Genomic DNA, 21,806 nt, shown 5'->3' on the forward strand with positions numbered 1-21,806 from the left:
AAGCATTCCGATAACCCAAATGAAATCTAATCTTATCCATCTCCTGAGTCTTGCACTTTGTTTCACTGAGAAAAACCACGTCGGGAAAGTTGAGGGTTACCAACCCTTTAAGTCCATGCACTGTCCAAGGGTTCCTGATCCCTTGACAGTTCCAGCACAAGACATTCATGGCTCGTGGTGGGTCGAAGCCGGACCCATCAAGGAGGGACGATCAGGAGTACGCCCTTGACTCTTCTTTGGATAAACATGAGTAACCACAGCCTTGCGCAACACGTAACCAGTTCTAACTGCCTTGCTGCTACAAGAAGCGCCCTTCCCCTCACACTTCCTATTTCTACCTGCATCCAGCTCCCGCCCAGCACTACTGCTCCTACTTGAGCCCAACTCTTTACCAATTTCTTTTCCCGTCCTGAGCCGAGAAACCTTCAACCCCTTAGCAGGCCCATCCACCCATACCGGCTCCACTGGAAATAAAGAGAGAGATTCCAGCTCATTGTTTTGTAAAGTTAAATTTGGACGATTCCCAATCTTAACAGGTAACTGCATAGAATCCAGAACACATTGTGACTCCGGAATCGACGTACCCACTGATTTCTCTTTCCTTCCAAAATCCACTTCCTCCATTGAAGTCTCCATTAATGCAGTCTCCAAATCCGGCGCAATCGAAATTGTCACCTCCCGAAGATTAAGTTCTCCAGCTAACTCCTCCGCCTGATCAAAGTTCCGGCTACCGCGATTATCTGTTTTCCTCTTCTTTCTTGAACGAACGTCAACAGGCTCCTCCAAAGACTGCACCATATCCTCCTCCATTGCCTCTGCATTCCTAACCGGCTGCACCGCGACTCCAACATCCCTTTCCTCCCTCGTCCGAATGAAACCTGAGACAGTAAGCTCTGGAGCAGTCATGATCCACCCAGCTTTCTTCTGAGGATGCAACCCAAATCTGCATCCCCGACCACTACCACCTTCACCTGCGCTCTGTTCCTGCAGACGGAGTTGCTGCAAGAGCCATTCTTCCTTCTTATCAGCATTAAGGAGTGCATCATAAGCCGGCACCGTCAACTCCCCCGCTTCCCTCCGTGGACACCTACCTCCGGTATGAGATAAGAGGCCACAAAAAAAGCAAAAGTGAGGGAGGCGTTCATACTCGAGATCGAAACGCCTACTTTCCAAACACCCCGCCGGCTTGAAGTTCACCCATCTTTTCAGCGGTGCAGACACATCCACCCCAACCCTAATTCTTAAGAACACACCCAAGGAGCTCACACTACACCCTTTCTGAGCTCTCACAGAATCCCCAATCGCCTGTCCAATACACCTACCCGTGTTGTGTATTGACCTTTCCTCCATATACACCGGCGGCAACCCTCGAATACGAATCCAGAAGAACTGTGTATCGAGGGACACATCCAGTGGATCCTCGCGGCCATTAGTGACAGCCACCGCTAACAGTGCCTTATCGAAAGACCATGGGCAACCCTTAATCGCCCACTTCAGATCTGTCTCCTGTTTGAAAGAGAATAACACCCTGTTGCTACCCCCAAGTTGGCACGCCGTAATCCTCGATCTATCCGGCGGATCTGACTTTGGGGTCCAAAGACCCTTCATTGTACTGATCAGGGATTCAACCCTATAGTTTTTTACCGTAAGTAGCTTACAAACCAAGAACCAGCGTCGAGGATCAGCCTCCAACACTTCCTGCGGAAGAACCACCTCCACCTCCGTCTCAGTCAACGCAAGTTTCTTGGCAAAATTCCCCACAACCTCTTCCATTGAACAAAGAATATTATATAGCACAAGATAGCCTTTCACAGCAAAACTAGCCAACCAATACATGCGTCAAGGAGACACAACCGGCACCTTGGAAGATAAAACCCTAACTCTCGGTAAACAGAGAGAAGGGACGATTTTTCTTTTGGCGAGAAAGAAAGAATTTTTCACTAGGTTCTCCCTTTTTTTTATTGTTCTGTGATTTAAGAACTATCTATTTTAATCATCTTTGTGATCCAAACCTTCATCATTATAATAAACATGATTATATAATCCTATGTTCTGTGAGTTGAGAACTATCTATTATAATCTATAGTCTGCCAAGCTACTGTAGGTGTAAGTTTATTGCAGGCAATTTGTACAATAAAACATATTGTTTTGTGGAATTTGTATATTAAGGGCAGTTTGATGGAAGGGGGTCTATGCAGTTATAATTTATGAAAATTCATATACAATTTTGTTCATATTTATATCGAGGGACTGACTGAGATAATACATTACACCTAGTATGTCGATATATGCCTTCCTAATTCAATATTTTGAAAAAATAGGGCGCACCTAAACAACCGGGTGGGGTTGAGTGTGGCTATTATGTTATGCGATACATGAAGGACATTATAGAGGATGAGACACTTTCATTTCCAACCAAGGTACGTATATGCATTATTATAAAGAACATTTTGGTTTAATTAAGTATTAGCTTGTTTAGCCCCATTGTGACTTATATGTTTTTTAATACATTTCTAGTGGGTGGAAAAGACGCGCAAATCATATAGCCAAGCTCAAATTAACAAGGTGGGCGTTGAAGTGGCTGATTATACAGAGTTGGGTGTAGGACTTGTGGCTACGAACAATTTTTTGAGTAAGGCTAGCTAGTTTTTGCTTTGAAGGAAAGTTTAGTGTATATATGTAGAACTGATATAGTTGGTTGCTATTATGTTTAGGGGCTAGCCTTTGTAGGTTTTGGGGTTTTGGTTTGTGAATTATGTAGAATCATGAATGAAGATGAGAAAATGAATGGAAAGCCCCAATTTTTGGATGATATATGAGAAATGTATTTCTAGATCTTTTCCAACCACCAGCAGATAGATGATTATTTGCACATTATTCTTATATATATGAACTGATGTATATAAATGGGTACAAAACACAAATGTCAAAGAAAACGATGTCAATTCAAAGATTACAAATCAGTACCTAAAACTGGACTGATGTCTCATGATTATGAACATATTGAAATGTCTCCCAAAAATCGATGTACACAAAACCAATGCACATCGATATCTAAACACCAAACCGTTATCTATTGTCAACGTACAAATCAGCTGTTATAAAGTAAACCGATTTACCCTGAAATACAGAACATCGGTTTTGTAAAATAGAAATGATGTCTACAAAACTACTAGACATCGTTTCAACTAATGAAAAGGTACGTACATCGTTCTGAGGAGAATAAGGCGGCAAGATGCACGTAAAAATGGACACGAACATCCAGTATTTTTTGGAGACTGATGTCTATGAGTGTATTAGACATCATTTCTGAAATTGTAATCGATTTAAATGTTCACTTAGGTATTGTTTGAGATATACTTTATTAAGCATAAAATGTGAAAATATGAAGAATTAAATATAGTTAACATATAAGATTATGATGATTATAATGATTATACATCGATTTGTTTTTTAGAATCGATGTTGGTTGTTGTCTGGGACATCGATTAAAAACGCACTGTGACTTGAGCAAATTAAGGTAAGCAGTAATCTTCTGGTATGTTTTACGTGAATAGCATAGTTGGTTTGTTAAATTAGCTAATTGGTATGTTGGTCAGTTTTTTGTATCTATTTATATGCATGTGGTGACCTAGTTTGAAGATGCTATGATGATGCTAAATTTAGCTCCTAGCTGTTGAATATGTGTATATATATGGAAAAATGATGGATGGTATAGAATTGAATTATGCTGATCCTAAGTGATAGTTTAACCAATTGGTATGTTTATGCATGAAGTTGGTTCTATGTACCTATATACATATACATTATATATAGATGTATGAGTTCAGTGCTCTATGATCCTAGGTCGTAGTTTAGTTCCTAATTGTTGTTTTTGTGTATGTATAAGATGGAAAAAGGATGGATGCATGCTGATAGGAGATCGTTGAGGTTTCAAATAGGGTTTGAGGATTTTCTTAAGTTTGCTTCAGCGAATGCTGCTGACAAATCAAATATCTGTTGTCCTTGTTTGAAGTGTTGTAACACTAATGGATTTTCCATTGGAGTTATTAAGGACCATGTATTTTTTAATGGCATTGTGACTAGTTATAAGAATTGGAAATGGCATGGAGAACCTTCTGTCAAGAATACCGATAGAGTAGGTGAATCTGAAACAGTAGATATGAATTGTAACCAAGATATGGGGGAAAGTGAAGATGAGGAGATATCTAGTGACTCGAATGAGTTTCTAAGGTTTGTGGAAGATGGAGATAAACCTTTGTACCCCGGTTGTACAAAGACAACAAAGCTATTGTCAACAAGTGTCTGATATTGTACTATAGTATTGATCAGTTGGTGTTACTGGTTCATGTACTGGACTTGTTTACTAATTATCATTTTCTGTTTGAAGCTCCATTAAAATCTATAATGCTCACAAGAATCGGAAAGGAAGGAAAGTAATTCAATGGAAGAATCTTGTTGTGAGTCGGTTGAACTTTTTGTAGTGGTTAGTTTTATGTACTTCATTGTATATTTCACCTTCGATTACCTTAATTCTTTATTTTCAGGGTATTCCGGAGCAAAAAAATGACAAGACTTGTGGATATTTCATTATGCGTTACATGAAAGAAATTGTGGAGGACAAGAACTTGGATTTTAGTGTTAAGGTAAAATTGATCAACTGCTTACCTATGGACTTTATTCTTTAATGATATAGTGCATGCTCTGTGCATATAACTTTCATATTTAATTTGCTGCATTTCCTTATTGCAATGGGGAACAAGGTCAAATTTGGTTTACACACACAAGGATATTGATGAGATTCGAGCGGAATGGGCTAAGCATGTTTTGAAGTTCCCAGAAAATTAAGTATCAACCTATATATCTGCTTTTATTTCTGGTAGCTTGATAACTTGCAGTAGTAGTGTCTAGGAACTACTTTTGTGCATTTTGACAGAACTAATGGAAAGTGTTGAACAATATAATGCATGCAGTTGCTGTAACTACTATATGGATGCTACTAGGTTTTTGTCTTAGTTAGATTAGGATCCATGCAACAATGGCAGGGGTTAATGTAATTAAAGGCTGGCATGCTAGCTAGTTTAATTAGTATTAAGCTACTAATGGGAATGTATTTTGGTGTGTTAATTGATGGAATGAGGAATTTGCAGATTTCAGATCTTATAATATGCTTTTTTGATGACTAGTGTACAGAATGATGTTTGCTATATGCTTCAAATCCAACAAAATGCAGGTTTTTGATATGTTGTATCACAAATACAGTAACAACATAAAAGAATATCTCTCTGTTGTTCCTTCATACTTGTAACAACAGAAAACTAAAGTTTATTTCACTATCAAATAACAGAAAACTGAAGTTTAATTCATTATCAAACAACAGAATACTTTTACCAGACAACAGAAAAATGAAGTTCAATTCACTAGCAAACAATAGAAATACTTCTAACATACAACATAAAACTGAAGTTCAATTCATTATCAAACAACAGAAACGCGTAGTTCATTTAATTATCACACAACAGAAGAGTGTGTTTTCGACCTCAATCAAACTACAGAACTACAAGATTACATATAGTTATATTGTCTATCAGACAACATAAATACTTAAAGCTGTGGTTGGAATACAAGATAAAAGACATAAAAATAAAGTCTTAAAACTATTTAGACGACAGATGAGCATAATTTACCCAGTTATAAGTGATTTTCAAACAACAATTAAATGTCTTTGAAAATGCATTCAGACAACAGATTGTTAAACAAGCCTTTATTTTGGTAACTTTAGACGACATATAAATGTGTTCTTATTACATGTCAGACAACAGCAGTTTTATTAAAACTGTTGTTTATAGTTCATTTGAACAACATTAATCTGTCGTTGTATATGATTATTAACGACAGAAAGTCCCAAATCCTTTAGTGTTGGGTTGTTCAGACGACAGAGCCTTGTGAAACTTCTGTTGTCTGAGTGAGAAGAGACGACAGAGGATATCTGTCGTCTGATGCCGTAAGAGACGACAGCTGGATAGACAACAAATAATTTACATATCAGACGACAGATCTCATCTGTCGTCTGAAGGCTTTATTGGCATAGTGAGAATATGTGTCTAGCCCAAACTCTAGGTTACTTGCTCTAGATGAAATAGGATTTATATTAGAGATATTCTTAGAGAATCTTAGGAGATATCTAATCAATGTACGATTATGTTTCTATGTACAACTCTATCTCTATGCTTGTAATCCTCTATATAAAGAGGGCCCCTATTATCAATGAAAGTACGACTCAATTCTCTCCCAATTCAATTTTCCTTAAACATGTTATCAGCACGAAGCCCTAATCCTGAAACAAATAGCCAAACCCTGATTCAAGAAGCTAAAAACCTTAAATCAGAATAGAAAATCTTGAAGCCTTATCTGCCTCCACCTTACACCTTGAAGAACATGATCTCAGGAGCCCAGAACCGGCGGCCCCACCCCAAGAACAGGCCAAAAACCTACCTAATCGGCCACCGGAAGCTCCATACAACTCGCAGCATATATTCTACCGGTTTACCACCTTTTGAACCTCTGATTACTACCAAATTTTGCCCATAGTAGCATCTTGACCTTAGAATTCAGGAACCTGAAGCAGAACAAAAAAAACCGGTCTAAATGTTGCTGAACCGGCTTTCAGAAAACCCAGCAAAAGAGAAAGAAAAGAAGGGAAAAAAAAAAAAGGGGAGAAGAAGCTTGGCCTAGAAAGAAAGAAGAAGGAGCCCAACCTAAAGAAGAAAAGCCCAGAAGCCCACTGACCTGACTCGGTCCACTGACACACCTGACCTACTGCCACGTCAGCCCCCCGGTCAAAGATTTTTCCGGCCACTTTCCGGCGACTTTTTCAGACCACTTTTTAGGTCAAATTTTCCGACTGCCTATTTCGAGGTGTTTTTACTAAACGTTCCCGTTTTTTTTTAGTTTTTAAATTCAATTTCTCTTCTTTTTCAGGGACTTGCAACATCCCTGCTTCTACCCCCCTTTGTTCATCATACGGGGGACCTAATTAACCCGAACTATAGGGGTTCATGCTCACTCCAAGCTTAGAGCTTGTTGAGATCTCCAAACTTAGAGTTTGCGGAGAATTTATGATCGACCACTTACGTCATTGTTTCGATCTAATCCAATACCTCTTGGAATTGAATTTCTTGGAAGCAATTACGCTCAGAAATTCCTAATTTCTTGGAAGCGACTACGCTCAGAAATTTTATATGTTTTCGTGGTAGCCGTTTAGGCTTCGAAACTAACCCTAATTTCTTGTTATCTTTCAGGATGAGTAACCTGAACAAATTGAACTTTGCTCCATTGGGAACAACTGGCTCTGGATATCACAGGTGGGTTCGTGATGTCCGCCAGCATCTCAAGGCAGATGAAATCCAAGATACGATTCTCGAGCCTAGCTAGGACGTGCTAACTGTTGAGCAAGCTCAAGCTTTGGAAGGCAATAGAGCAACCTTAGAGGCAATAAGGCGAAAGCCATCATCCTAATGACTAGTCATATGGATGATCCGCTCCAATACGAGTGTATGAATGAAGAAGACCCCAGAAGGCTATGGATCTTACTCGATGAAAGATTTGGCAACATTCGCGACTCCCTGCTTCCTGACCTAGAAGTAAGATGGCATAGCCTCCGCTTCTGTGATTTCAAGTCAGTTCTTGACTACAACTCGGAAGCACTTCGCATTAAATCCTTAATAGAATTCGGTGGTAAAGAGATCACAAATGCGATACTGATTGAGAAGACTCTCTCTACCTTCCTCGTCTCTACATTGATGGTTGCTAAGAACTATCGAATCGATGTTAGAGCAAGACGAATCACAAGGTTTAATGAGCTCATTAGAGCTATGAATGTCGCTGAAAAGCATGACAACATCCTTGTGAAGAACTATAATTCGAGATCCATGGGAACATAGCATATTCAGGAATCCAATTATAGTCGCGCTCCAAAGAGAGGGCGCCAAGAGCGAAACCCTAATCTTAGGAATACATTTGGGTGTTCTGGTCCATATAATCGCTCTACTTGGGAAGGTAATAGTCAGAATAGGCGAATACGAAACCGAAGAGGTCAATGTAGAAAGAGAGAGGGAGGCAACGCCTCTGGCCATGTTGGTGGCGCCACCAACACTAAGAGCCATCTAAATGACGCTTTCAAAGTGCTTCAATCAATGGAGTTTGAGCAAAGAGATGTATGTTCTCGTTGTGGAGTGTTTGATCATTGGGCACACATTTGTAGAGCTCGTGAAGAAATTGTCACCGCCTACAAAGCATATTGTGAAGCAAGAGAAGCTCACTATGTGGAACAAGAAGATCAAGAAGATGATCTAGAGTGAAGGGTTGAAGACTACAAATCTGGCTGAAATCAATAGATCGCCAATTCTGTTTAAGTCTTTATTTTTCCAAGAGATGTAATAAGCAATTGCCATATATTTTTGTAGTAAATGCCAATGGTTTAGTTTTTCTTCAAAGTCGGCTCACTCAAAGTAAGTGTGATGTCTAGGAAGGTTCTGAGATTAGTGGTACTTAAGCGAGCCTTGCTCCACCGACATCTCTCTACTCATCTGGTCACATTAATTTTGGAATTACCTAAAGAAGTTAGACGACTACCATTGTTTTGCATTAGCTATCATTTTGGATTAGATTTTCTTTGGTCAAAGAGACAATGATGTAACTTTGTTGGCTTATGAACAAAATTTTGAGTTCTTTTCATTATGACTCTATTTTGATTCTGATCATATGACTTTTGTGACTATGATGGCTGGGCCATCAGTATTAGTTCAAGGACATAGAATAGCCCAAGTTCCACTTGCTAAATGACACCTTAATTACTGTCACAGAAACTCTCTACGCTCTAAGGGCCAATCGCACCTATGAATAGCCAACGTATTCCATGTGAAAAATGCATGTAGATAACGGAAATGAGTTCCTTTGCATTACCTCTAATGATTGCGAACAAAGGCGCATCTTAGAGAAGTTTATGTGTCTCTCTAGTGGATTCTATGTCACTATTCGAGCTATTAATCCAATAAAGTTATGAGAGAAGATCTCTTGGATTTAGACACATATTGTCTTTGTCACGACAGGATAGATCATCCTAGTCATGATATGATGATCCGTTTACTAAAGACTTCACATGGACCTCATTTCTTTCGAGCGAAATGAAGCATGAATCAAAAGTTGATTTCTGGACTAAGTGTGACCGACGCAGCTGCCTAGGGCACCGCCTGTATCCACCACCAGGCTAGGGCTAGCGCAGTCTCTATCCATGATGCCATAGATGGCGCCCTCGGTGATGCTGCAATCACCAACTTGCTTCAAATAGCGTTTCAGACGCTCAGGCCCAACCAAAATTCTCATTGGCTGCTTCTAAAGCCTCTCGCTCGTTTTACAAACCCCTTTCCTTAGGGAAATTAGGACTGAGACCGTCCTATGGAAAGGATATAAAAATAATCATTATGTTCTTACATAGAATCCGTGGGGATTATGTGGATTAGTTCAACCAACTCGCGGACGTTTAAATATCTCATGATATTGGTTGATACGCAAACACGCTGGTCACGTGTTTTGCCATTGTCCACTTGTAATACTGCTTATGCTACACTTCTAGCAAATATATATCATATGACAACGGGCTCACTCCCCGGATCATTGTATTCTGTCAATTGGACTTGACGATGCTAGCGAGTTTACATCGAAGACTTTCGATGGTTATTGCATTGGGACTGATGTTGGACATCACATTCCCATGAACAAACCTAAATGGTCTAGCGGAAATGTCTACGATGGTAGTCCAGACATTGGTAATGCGCACCAATCTCCTTATATCCGCTTGGGGTGATGCAATATCGCATGCAGCTATGCTAATTCGTCTAAGACCTACCCCCACTCAATCTACCTCTGCATTACAGCTAGTGACTGGGCACAAGTATCGTACTTACGCATCTTTGAGTGTGCCATTAATGTGCCAATTACGCCACCACAGTGGTCTAAGATGGGTTCGTTCAGACGAATGGGCAACTACGTTGGATTTGAGACTCCAACAATCGTCCGGCACTTAATGCCCTTGCAAGGCGATCTCCTTACCGCTAGATTTGAGGGTTGTCACTTTGATGAGACAGTCTTCCCGTCGTTAGGGGGAGATAAGAACACGGATGTTCAGCAGGAACGACAGGAATTGTCGTGGCCTGTCCCCACTATGTCTCATCTCAATCCCTACTAAAGTGATGAGATCACACAAATATGCTGCAAATATGCCTGTAAGGAAGGACGTCCCTACGAGAAGACGTAGCACTACCCTACACGGAGGTAGGCATGGTGCCAACGCCAAAGAGAGTGGCACTCTGGCGTTACAGGCCATGGCCCCAGCTAGGATGCGTGGGAGGCCCGTAGGTTCGAAGGATGCTTTGGCACACTCCAATCCTTTGATCATCGACACTCAAAATCAGTCTCATGAGAATCTTCCGGGTTATGGTTATCATTGGGGGATGCCTCAACGTCAGAACCTATTCCTGAGAATATAGAGCTCTATGAAAATTACAACAGTGTACATGAGACGTGGGATAGAAACTCTATCATAATTGATGATGTAGTTACGCACTTCGTTGCACATGAGTTTGTTGAGTCCGATGATATCGAACCACACTCCATTGATGAATGAATGCCAACGTAGAGAGATTTGGCCGAAATGGAAAGATGCGATCCAGGTTAAGATGGATCCTCTAACGAAGAGGAAGGTTTTCGAGCTAGTGATGCCAACACCTCCTAATATAAAACTTGTTGACTAATGGGTCTTCGTTAGAAAATGTAGTGAGAAAAAGATATGGTAATCTCGCCTTATGGCGCAAGGCTTCTCATAAAATGCCCTGGAATTGACTACGATGAGACATATTCTCTCGTAATAGATGTCATTGCACTCCACTACCCTGTTAGTTTGGTAGTTTCTGAATAACTGAACTTGCAGCTTACAAATGTGGTAACTATGTATCTCTATAGGGATCTAGATACAGAATATACATGAAGGTTCATGATGAACTTCATTTACTCAAGTCAAGTGGCTCTAAACCACGGTGTGCGTTTACAAAGTAGTTGAAACGCTCGCTAAAATGACTACTTGATTGGGAAGGGATATGCCCACACGTTTCCATAACAAGTTTGGGATTCCATCGCGGTTCATGTTGGACATGATCTTCATTAGAAGCCCTTAAAGAGTTAAGGGAAACCACTGAACACTTGAAATCCGATTTTCAGATGAAGGATTATAGGAGAACACGATTATGTCTCGGTTTGGAACTTGAGCATCATGTCGATAGATGCTTAGAGGCATTTTGACAAGGTCAAACCTTCAAGCACCCCCATGATCGTCCGTAGTCTTGATCCTGAAAAGGATCCTCTTCGTCTGAAGGATGATGACGAAGATGTGCTAGAGGCAGAAGCGACTTACTTGAGTATAATAGGCGCATTATTGTACTTAGCTCAATGCACAAAACTGGACATCTCATTTGCAGTGAACTTGTTAACTAAGGTATAACTCTGAGTCAACGCGACACCATTTAATTGGTATAAAAAATATCTTTCGGTACATGAGATGTACGATTAATATGGGCTCATTCTATCCCTATAGAGAGATGATGGATTCAGACCCATCACACACCAAGAACGCCGCCAACACTGGCCTGCGTCCACTATCCCTATCCTAAAACGACATTTATTTTTGAAGGTTTTGCTGATGTTGGGTATCTCTCTTACCCACACAAAGGTCATTCCCAAAATGGTTAAGTGTTCACCATGGGTAAAGACTGTGATATCTTGGAGGTCTACAGAAATAGACCCTAGTGGTTATATCTTTGAACAATGCAGAGATTATTGCTCTTCACAAAGTGGTTTGTGAATGTATATGGATTGGATCCATAATTACGCATGTTCGAACAATTGTGGTTTGAAGTCTACCACATATGAGCCTACGAGCATTTAAAATAATGCTGCTTGTTTTGAATAAAGAAGCAAAGGCTACATCAAAAGCGACAACACCAAGCATAATCAGCAACAACAGACTCTCCTCAAGATCAAAGTGAACTAGGTTCGATCTGAGGACAGTGTGGCAGACTTGCTCACTAAGTCATTGCCTAAATTCCACTTTCGAGAAATATGTTGGTAGCACCTTTTGCTGAAGTTATCCGAACTCCCATGACCGTTGTCATTAGGGGGAGATGCCTACATGTATGGTCTCGAAACGTGAAGGGTGTGTTGTGCTCTTTTTCCCCTTCGACCGATGTTATTTTTGTCCCACATGGTTTTTGTTACTCGGCAAGGTTTTTAATGAGGCAACGAGAGGAGCACCACGTTTGGGCGACACAAGGGGGAGTGTTCAAGTAAATCCAGAATATGTGTCTGACCCAAACTCGAGGTTACTTGCTCTAGTTGAAATAGGGTTTATATTAGAGATATTCTCGGAGAATCTTAGGAGATATCCAATCAATGTACGATTATGTTTCCGTGTACAACTCTATCTCTATGCTTGTAATCCTCTATATAAAGAGGCCCCTTATTATCAATGAAAGTACGACTCAATTCTCTCCCAATTCAGTTTTCCTTAAACAAAAATTTAACTAACTAAAAAAAATAAAAAAATAAAAAAGAGTGTGGATTGTAAAATGTGAAGTTTGAATTGTATTCTCCAATATATATATCTCTACTACTATAAGGCTCCATTTGGTTGGTAGGAATGTCAAAATAGAAAAATGATTTATTTCCTTTCCAGATCGATATCAAATGGAATATGTTTTGATATTTTCATGTGGGTGTTTGAAACATTACTGGAAATTAAATTCTGAAATTAATTTTCCATTCCTATTGTAGTGTTTGGTAAGTCATAAGAATGCAATATAAAATTATAATTTTCAATAACGCCCTTTTACTAATTAAAGCACAGATATGACATCAACTTAATTATAAAGAATATTGGTGGGGGAATATAAATTTTTTAGAGGGATAAGTAATGTAATTTTGCCTTTGATAGTGAGAAATAGACTTAAAATACCATCCTTGATTAGGTAAAATATCAAAATCAAATAAAAGAATATCAAAATAGAAGAAAAGAGTGGGTTAGAAACACAATTTCAATCCACAAATTGTTGCAGGTAGTTTCTTAACTTTTATTCTCTTTACTGGCTGAAATTTGAGACCAAAACATATCAAAGTTTTTGTTATTACTTCGGGTATTGCACGGGTATAATGCTAGTATAGATAAACCAATGGCATAAATTTGATATTATATATAGGCTTCACTAAATTATGTTGAAACCTAATAAAGCTTAGCTAGGGTTGGGAGTCCATCGGCTTTGCCTTGGCAGCTCCAGTATTTTCGTCCATCTTCGATGGGTTACCTTTCTGAAACCATCTTTAGGATCAAAATCATTTTTCAAAGTTGTCAAGTGATCGAGGTGGGATCATACCCAAACATGTGTGTTTGAAGGGGAAGATGGTCGATGGGGGCGCATCGCAAGTCTGCACAACAGGTTGAAATTTTGTGGCTTACCGTTTCGGTCAGTGCTGGGAAGGATTACTTTTCTATTCTCGATGGCCGCAATGTGTGGGGTGGTCCGGCGAGGCTACAGCGGGATCACCTTTAAGATGGTGTAGTGGTGGGGCTCGAGATGGGTTGCTCGACCATGATTCTCAATGAAGTTTAGGGCTTCCCAGATCAGACCGATAGAAGTTTTTTGTAGAAGGATCATTACTGGCAAGTGATGATGGTGTGGTAGTCAGCAGACAAAGAACTTGCTATTTCTTTGAAAAAAAGAAAAGAAGAATGTTTCACTAAATTTACTTCTCATCTTTATTGTTACTCTGTTAAATTACATACATAGCCTTACTTAAGCATCAGAGAGGCATAGACCGACCAGTTCGGTCTATACCTCTGATGCTGTGTATTTCTTTTGACAGGGTCCCAATGTTATCTTCTTATCGGCCAGCAGGTACCGCATTCAGCTAGGCTACACCGGAGAAACCAGCAGAAATATTGGCGTTGTCTATGGAAACTCGTGTAACTCCACATGCTCTGTACCATGGCTGAGCAGGATGAGGCAACGAACGTCACCAGAGGTGTCGCTTGGGAACTTATCGTCACACCGGGAGCTTCCAGTGTAGAGGTTCTCAATGCTACCATCGAGACCCACAGGTGGGGAGTTCTAAACCAGGAGGAAGGTAACAACTCGTCACCTGCTCGGTCTAGTCTCAGAAATGGAGGCTATGCGAGCTGAGATAGCAGCTTTTCAAGAACTGAGTCGGCTTGACCGAGAGTAACAGCAGATCAACCGAGAGGCAAACCTCATCTCGCAGCAAAGATTGCAAGAATTAGTAGACGAAAATATGGCCCTAGCTCGCACACTAGACAGGCGACACCAACATAATGAGGCCCTTACCCAAACCCTCACAAGGCATTATAGCCAATTGTATCAGAGGCAGAGGTGCCGACAACAACTGCAGTCACCAAGACCCTCGGAGCAAGGCTGCCACACATAAACTCAACCGGCCGGTGGATGATACATGTGCATATTGATCTCTGCCCGGAGAGCCTAAGAGAGTTGCCACCCCCACCCCTACCCAGATTGGCGGAAGTCGAGTCACCGGTAACTAATCCCAACATTGCCCTTCTCATACAAATGAGCCAGTCATGGTCGGCCCTCTAAGCAAGAGCTTAAGCCAACGAGAATTGAGAGGCCTGGTGTCCTCTAACCACTTTTGAGGATAGACCGGGACCTTTCACGCCATCAATTCATAATGCAGTCCGTTCGAATGCCACCAAATGCTGAAAATTGACTATACTGAAACCAGTGACCTTTATCAACACTTGCAGGCTTTTCGCACGCAAACGAGCAATAAGAGATATACGGATGAAGTATACTACCACATGTTTCAAGAAACATTCTATCGGGAGGCTCTGAGTTGGTTCTACGAACTACCGGTTGGCTCAATAGGATCTTTCAAAGAGGTGGCGGATAGGTTCGTAGCTTGGTTTATTCTGCATATCCATCGATTCCACACACCCACGGGGTTATTTAAAATACAGCAAGAACAAAGTGAAACACTGAAGTCATTTGTCAATAGGTGGCAATTGGCCACAACCTATTGTCAGAACCTCAACAAAGAATTGGCTGAAATGGCATTTAGGCAGGACTGCAGACCATGCAACTTTCTTTGTGAGATCAACCACACCACCCCCGGCCAGTTATGACGAGTTGATGGCCACCACAATCAAGGTAGAGTTTGAGTAAGTCAGGACAGGAAGGAGCCCAAGAAATGAGAATAGAACCCGGACGGTAACAGATCTCCTTATCCCGCAAGCAAGTGTAGTAAAGAATCATCTAGTAAGGCCAGCAAGTACTCCAACAAAAGTTATCACCGAGAGGAGAAGTCACAACGGCAGTATCCGAAAACCACACCCCCGCCAAGGTACGAGGTCTTCACTGGAAATAATCTGGATGCCTGTAAAAATAATCTAGATCAAGAACAGGGATGAAATACCCAAACCTCCACCCTGGAAATTACTAAAGACAGCTTACCCAGCTACACAGGCAAATATTGAACCTATCACAAGGACAACGGAACAATACCAATCTCTGAATGGCTTTGAAGAACACCATCGAGTCGCTGATTCAGAATGACAAGCTTACAAGGTATCTACCGGCCAAACAAGTGAGCGCCATCGACGTATATGGTCTGAATCCTAACAATTCATGGTGGAGGACCAAAGGACCAACAACCTTACAAGAAGAAGCGAAGACTTCCACAAACCAGCTCATCAGGCTTACTTTACCTGATAGAAGTTAATCACGTTCCTCGAGGAGGAAGAGGGAAACCTTCGGATGCCTCACAACAATCCCTTCCTCATCACGTTCTAGTTGATCATTACATTACATCACGAGTGTTGATAGACCTCAGTGCTTCTATCAGCGTGTGATTTCGAGATGTGTATAAGGCATTGAAGCGCAGACGATCAAACCTGTCTCAGAACAACGAGCCTTGTATCAGTTTTCCGGTGACATAGTCTAGCCACTCAGTTCCGAAAATCTGTCAATTATTGTGGGAGAAAGCTCAAACTTCTTGTCAATCAAAACAGAGTTCATCGTGGTCGACTGTGTTTCATTATACAACGCCATACTTAGTTGCCTAGTGCTATGGCACCTAAAAATTTTTGTCTTCGGGCACATGCTTATGATGAAATTTCCAACCTCGGTGGGAGTAGTAATGATATGAGGGGACTATGCTATCGCCAGGCATTGCTGCGTACTAACAATTTCCTTGGCATGGCAAAGATCGAGATACTATCAGTAGCAACAGACCTCTTGCTATCTGATAGATAAGAGAACCCCAGAGATGACACTGATTTTGACGAAGAACTGCCCGGTGCCGTAGAAGATATTAAGGAGGTCCTACTATCAGAAGAGTACCTGGACAGGACGGCTCGAATCGATACCAAGTTAACTATGACTGTCCAGGATAGTCTAACTCATTTACAATATATCGCTTGGTTGTATGAGGATATGCCTGGGATCCTCACTGATGTGGCCTTGCACAATCTCAGCATCGTCCCTTTCTCGGACCCGGTCAGACAAAAAAGCAGAGCTTTCAATTAAGACAAATACAAAGCTATACAGGCGGAAGTGAAGAAGCTAAAGGCCATTAAATTCATATGGGAGGTAACATACGCATGTTGGCTGGTCAATGTGGTCATAGTACCCAAGAAGTCAATGGGGGCTTGGCGTACGTGTGTTAATTACACAAACCTCAACCGAGCTTGTCCTAAGGATAGCTTCCCTCTCCCAATGATTGATCAACTGATTGACTTCACGGCCGAGTACAGACTATTGAGTTTCATGGAAGCTTTCAGTGGGTACAACTAGATAATAATAAATGCTGCAGATGAAGAGCACACTGCTTTCACAATAGGTAAAGGACTATTACTATCAAGTCATACTTTTGGATTGAAGAACGCCGAAGCCACTTATCAAAGGCTCGTGAATTCCATGTTTGCCAATGTCATTGGTGTGATTATAGAGGTATACGTAGATGATATGTTTGTCAAAAGTCTCATAGCAGATGACCATGTCAAGAACCTAGAAATCGTGTTCACTATTATACTGTCGAATGGTATGTGCTTGAACTCGCAGAAATACATCTTTGGAGTCGAGGTTGGGAAATTCCTTGGATACATCATCAGCCACGTGGGTATAGAGGCAAACCCGGAGAAGGTACAGACAATCCTGAATCTAACCTCACCCATCCTCCACCAACGAGGTCAAGTCCCTTACGGGTAGGATCGCTGCCTTTTCATGATTTGCATCGCGACTCACCGATAAGTGTGTATGTTTCTTTAAATTACTGAAGACACAACACATTGAATACATTGCCTGGATTGCTAAGCATGAAACAACATTTCTAGGCATAAAAGCATACTTGGCAGCAATACCACTGCTGTTAAAGCTTGTCCCGAGGGAGATGTTGTACGTCTCTTTAGCCACATCGGGGATGACCGTTAGCTCAACACTCATCAGACGGGACACTGACTGAGAGTACCCGGTGTACTACGTAGGTGAGGGCTATACAGGTGCAGAGTCAAGGTACCCGGACATTGAAAGGTAACTTTGGCCCTCCTGGTTTCTGCCAGGAAGCTCTGGCACTATTTCCAAGCACATTATCATGGTTTTCACCAATCATCCATTGAGAAAGGTACTGCGAAAACCGGAAACTTCAGGTAGACTTGTGAAATGGGCCATCAAACTGGGAGAGTTTGATATTCATTACAAGCCCCGGACGACCATCAAGGGCTAGGCAGCGGTAAATTTTATTTATGAGATCATTCCTCAACAAGACACACCCGCTCATGACATAGAACCACCGGCCCCAAGCCCACACAGACCGAGCACTTGGCAACTCTATATTGATAGGGCATCCAACAGAAAGACTAGCGGGGCAGGTATTTTGCTTGTTAGTCCTGATGATTAAATTTATCAGTATGCTCTGAAATTTGCATTCAAGGCATCTAACAATGTCGCTGAGTACGAGGCCCTCATCGCCGGGCTACAAATTTTTCTAGAGGTAGGTGTTAAGCACCTTCACATCTTCAGTGATTCTCATCTAGTTATGAATTAGGTCAACAGGGATTTTAAGGCTAAGGAGCCACAAATGTCATCTTATCAGGCCCTCGCGAAGCCAATAGTGCAACGCTTTTCCAACGTGACAATCACTCAAATACTAAGGCCCAAGAATAACATGGCTGATGCTTTAGCCAAGCTAGCAGCAACTCCAACGAGTACATCCTACAGTGCCACAAAAGTGGAAATACTGGACAAGCCAAGCACTTCCAAGACAATATCTGAGATATTTGCCACAGTAACCGACCCATCATGGATGGATCCAATACTCAAGTACATGGTCGATGGTCTCATCCCTGAGGACAAGGTGGAAGCACGAAGGTTACAACTAAGATCTGGCTGGTACACTCTCTTGATCGAGAAGCTGTATAAAAGAGGTCACTCTTTCCCCCATCTATAGTGTGTCATGGAGGCAGAAGGCCACCAGATCCTGAAGGACATTCACGGTGGGGGTAATCACGATAGTGCTCAGTCCCTAGCACACAAGGCCCTCCAGGCTGGATATTTCTGGCCAACAATGTTGGCATTGGCTAAAGCGATCTCCAGCTCTTGCCACAAATGTCAGATGTATGCCAATATTCCCCTAGTACCACCCATAGCCCTTTCCATTCTGCTTGCACCTTGGCCTTCTGCCAATGGGGACTGGACCTCATCGGTAATCTCCTAAGGCAATTGGGCAGTTCAAGTATGCTATCATGGCAGTTGACTACTAGGCCAAATGGGTAGAAGCAAAACCCCTGTTGGCTATCACAACAGAGAAAGTCAAAAATTTCCTATGGCGAAATGTTTATTGCAGATTTGGTTGCAAATTATGGAATTGCATCCCACATCGAAGGAATGGGAAACTCCTCCCCCTTACTCAGAGTAATAATTCTCATCTTTATCGTTACTCTGTCAAATTACATACATAGCCTTACTTAAGCATCGGAGAGGCATAGACCGACCAGTTCGGCCTATAGCTTTGACACTGTGTATTTCCTTTGACAGGGTCCCGGGGTTATCTTCTTATCCGCCAGAGGGTACCGTATTCTATCAGGCTACACTGGAGAAACCAGCAGAAACATATAATATTTGGTAAAATAAAAACTGAAACAGATTCCCTTATTCAATCCAAATCGATTTACACTAGTATATATAATCTTACTCTATTTCTCCGCCATTTAACAAACTCTTTCATTTCAGTAGCAGGTGCATAGCTAGCATGGTTAATTTTGCAGGCTAGTGGTACATAACTCTGCGTAGATGATGTATTCACTAACTAAGTTAATATGGTCAAACTGATTATCCCAATTAATTGACAAGAAACTTCAACAGATATACGAAACATTGTGTAGTTACACGTTGTCAAAATATAAATTCTTTGCCTGGTCAAAGTAGACATGGATAGCTATATGAAAGTGGAAAGAAGCATCAGATATATAATCAAAGGCTAATGATCGACAACACATGGCGCTCAATTCGATTTACTTGCCCTGCAAGGTAATCAACAAGCAGGTAATCCCTGGATCCATCTCTATAGATAAATGAACCACATCGCTAGCTAGCTACCAACTAAATATTTCAGCCTGATCATCATCAATCAAATCAATATCAACCTCTCAGAAATATATTGTCTTCCGTTATATCGATCTTCTGCTCATTCAAAACTAGCTAGTTGCTCAGTTGCTCGATCAGCTAAAACCACGTACTGCAAATTACCAACTAATGGCCATTTTTTCAGCTCTTCTCAGTTGCTTCATCCCTTCATCATCCTCACGGGTTTCCGATGGTGCTGGAAATGCTAGTATTGCGAAAGCTGCTTCCTCAAAGGATTCCAGAAAAATTAAATCTTTGAAATCGTCCTCATCGAGAGCTCCCATAGTAGTTTCTCATTTCCCCCATAACTCATGCATCTCTCGCCTGTGATTGATGCTATAGAAAGAACTGAATAACTAATGCCGTAGAGATTACTGGATCAATTTACACCGGCATTATGTGTGATATGTGTCATTTAAAGTAGATTTGCAAGCTTCGGTATGTGTCAGTATATATGAACTTTTTTCAATTAGTGTCTTTTGTTCTTTCTTTTCCCTTTCTTTGCTTATTAGCTTTACATAGCCATGTATTACAAAGTTAATTGTAACGAAAGATATAAAATAAAAACATTAGTCATTAAATTAAGTTATATATTAGTGGAAGATGGTAAAATTTCTCAAATTCTTAAAGTAAGGAGAACCTCTCTAGAACATATATATATATATATCCGTGTGTGTGTGTGTGTAGATACGGGAGAATTCTTAGGTACCTTGGTGTTTGCCATACCCTCATTTTCTTAAATATTTTGGACCATGGATTAGTAATATATCCAATGGTTCAAAAGATTTAACAAATTAGTAACTTGTTTAGCCGTTAGCCTTTCTAATTTTTTTGGTAACACAAACTACTAATTGAATTGAAAACAATAAAGTGAAAACAATAAAGCCAATTAATGTTTGATTATCAATTAACAATTGACAATTATGATTTTTCCTTTTTCAAAAAAAAAATTAAAAGAACCTTCTATCCTAAGTTCACCGAATTACTTTTAGTTAAATAGTCTATATTATTAATTAATTTTATTATTAGTGGATTAATGCTTGATTAATGCTTGTTATTAATGGACAATTACACAATTGAAAATTACGTTTTTTCATTATTAAAAACAAAAACTTTCTAACCTAAGTTCGCAAGTTTAGTATTAGTTAAGTAATCTTTATTACCAATTAATTATATCATTAGTAGTTTTCTTAACCAAATATAATTCTTTTTACATGCATTTTACGACAACGACAACAATTAGTGTAAAAATAAATAATATTTGTTTTAAATGTAGTCAAATGAGAACCTACTTTAGGACTTATTTACTCAAATGAGAATCTACTTTACTCTAATGAGAACCTATTACAATGACCACTTTTAGGATTTAATTAGTCAAATGAGAACCTATTTTTCTCTAACGAAGACCTTATTTACTTTAATGCGGATTTTTTTCTAATTACCACATGTGTCCTCAAAGTGGTTACATGAGTCCTCAAAGTGGTAAATATTATATAAAATAGAACATGTATGAATCTTTATGTTTTTATCATTAGTGAAATTATTACTACAATGACTACACATTTTATCACAACCCACAACACTTGATGTAAAAACGGTAACTTTTGTTCTATTTGTAGTAATTACTCCACCTAAACTAATGTACTAATTTATAGACAATTTAACAAGTATGACAACAAATTTGTTGTCAGAGCGATAAATTTTTATGTTTTTATCATTAATGAAATGATTACTACAATGACTACACATTTTACCACAATCACAACAATTGATGTAATAGCAGTAACTTTTGTCCTATTTATAGTAATTACCCAACCTAAACTAATGTACTAATTTATAGACAATTTAACAAGTGCAACAACAAATTTGTTGTCAAAGTGGTAAATCTTTATATTTTTATCATTAATGGAATAATTACTCAATGACTACATATTTTACCATAACTAGCAACTATTGGTGTAAAAGCGGTAACTTTTGTTCTGATTGTAGTAATTACTTCAAAAACTATACCATTTACAAGATTACCAACCATTTTACAATTCCGACAACATT

The 21,806-nt window shown here is 40.1% G+C and overlaps 1 protein-coding gene and 1 long non-coding RNA gene across 2 annotated transcripts; both read left to right on the plus strand.

The window, feature by feature from the left end:
* Window positions 1-3,499: 3,499 nt before the first annotated feature.
* Window positions 3,500-4,640, plus strand: LOC112186108. Its single transcript, XR_002930637.1, has 3 exons — window positions 3,500-3,520; window positions 3,890-3,930; window positions 4,485-4,640. It is a non-coding gene; the product is annotated as an uncharacterized LOC112186108 (long non-coding RNA).
* Window positions 4,641-19,741: 15,101 nt separating this feature from the next.
* LOC112183422 lies at window positions 19,742-20,226 on the plus strand. Its single transcript, XM_024321802.2, has one exon. It carries the CDS (start codon window positions 19,884-19,886, stop codon window positions 20,082-20,084), a length of 201 nt encoding a protein of 66 aa, XP_024177570.1. The 5' UTR covers window positions 19,742-19,883; the 3' UTR covers window positions 20,085-20,226.
* The last annotated feature ends 1,580 nt before the right edge of the window (window positions 20,227-21,806 follow it).

Source organism: Rosa chinensis, chromosome 2 (genome assembly GCF_002994745.2).
Source record: "Rosa chinensis cultivar Old Blush chromosome 2, RchiOBHm-V2, whole genome shotgun sequence".
Taxonomy (NCBI): Eukaryota; Viridiplantae; Streptophyta; class Magnoliopsida; order Rosales; family Rosaceae; genus Rosa; species Rosa chinensis.

Bases quoted from the DNA above. Each gene is read 5' to 3' on its own strand.
- LOC112183422 (XM_024321802.2), top strand. From the start codon at position 19,884: ATGGCCATTTTTTCAGCTCTTCTCAGTTGCTTCATCCCTTCATCATCC.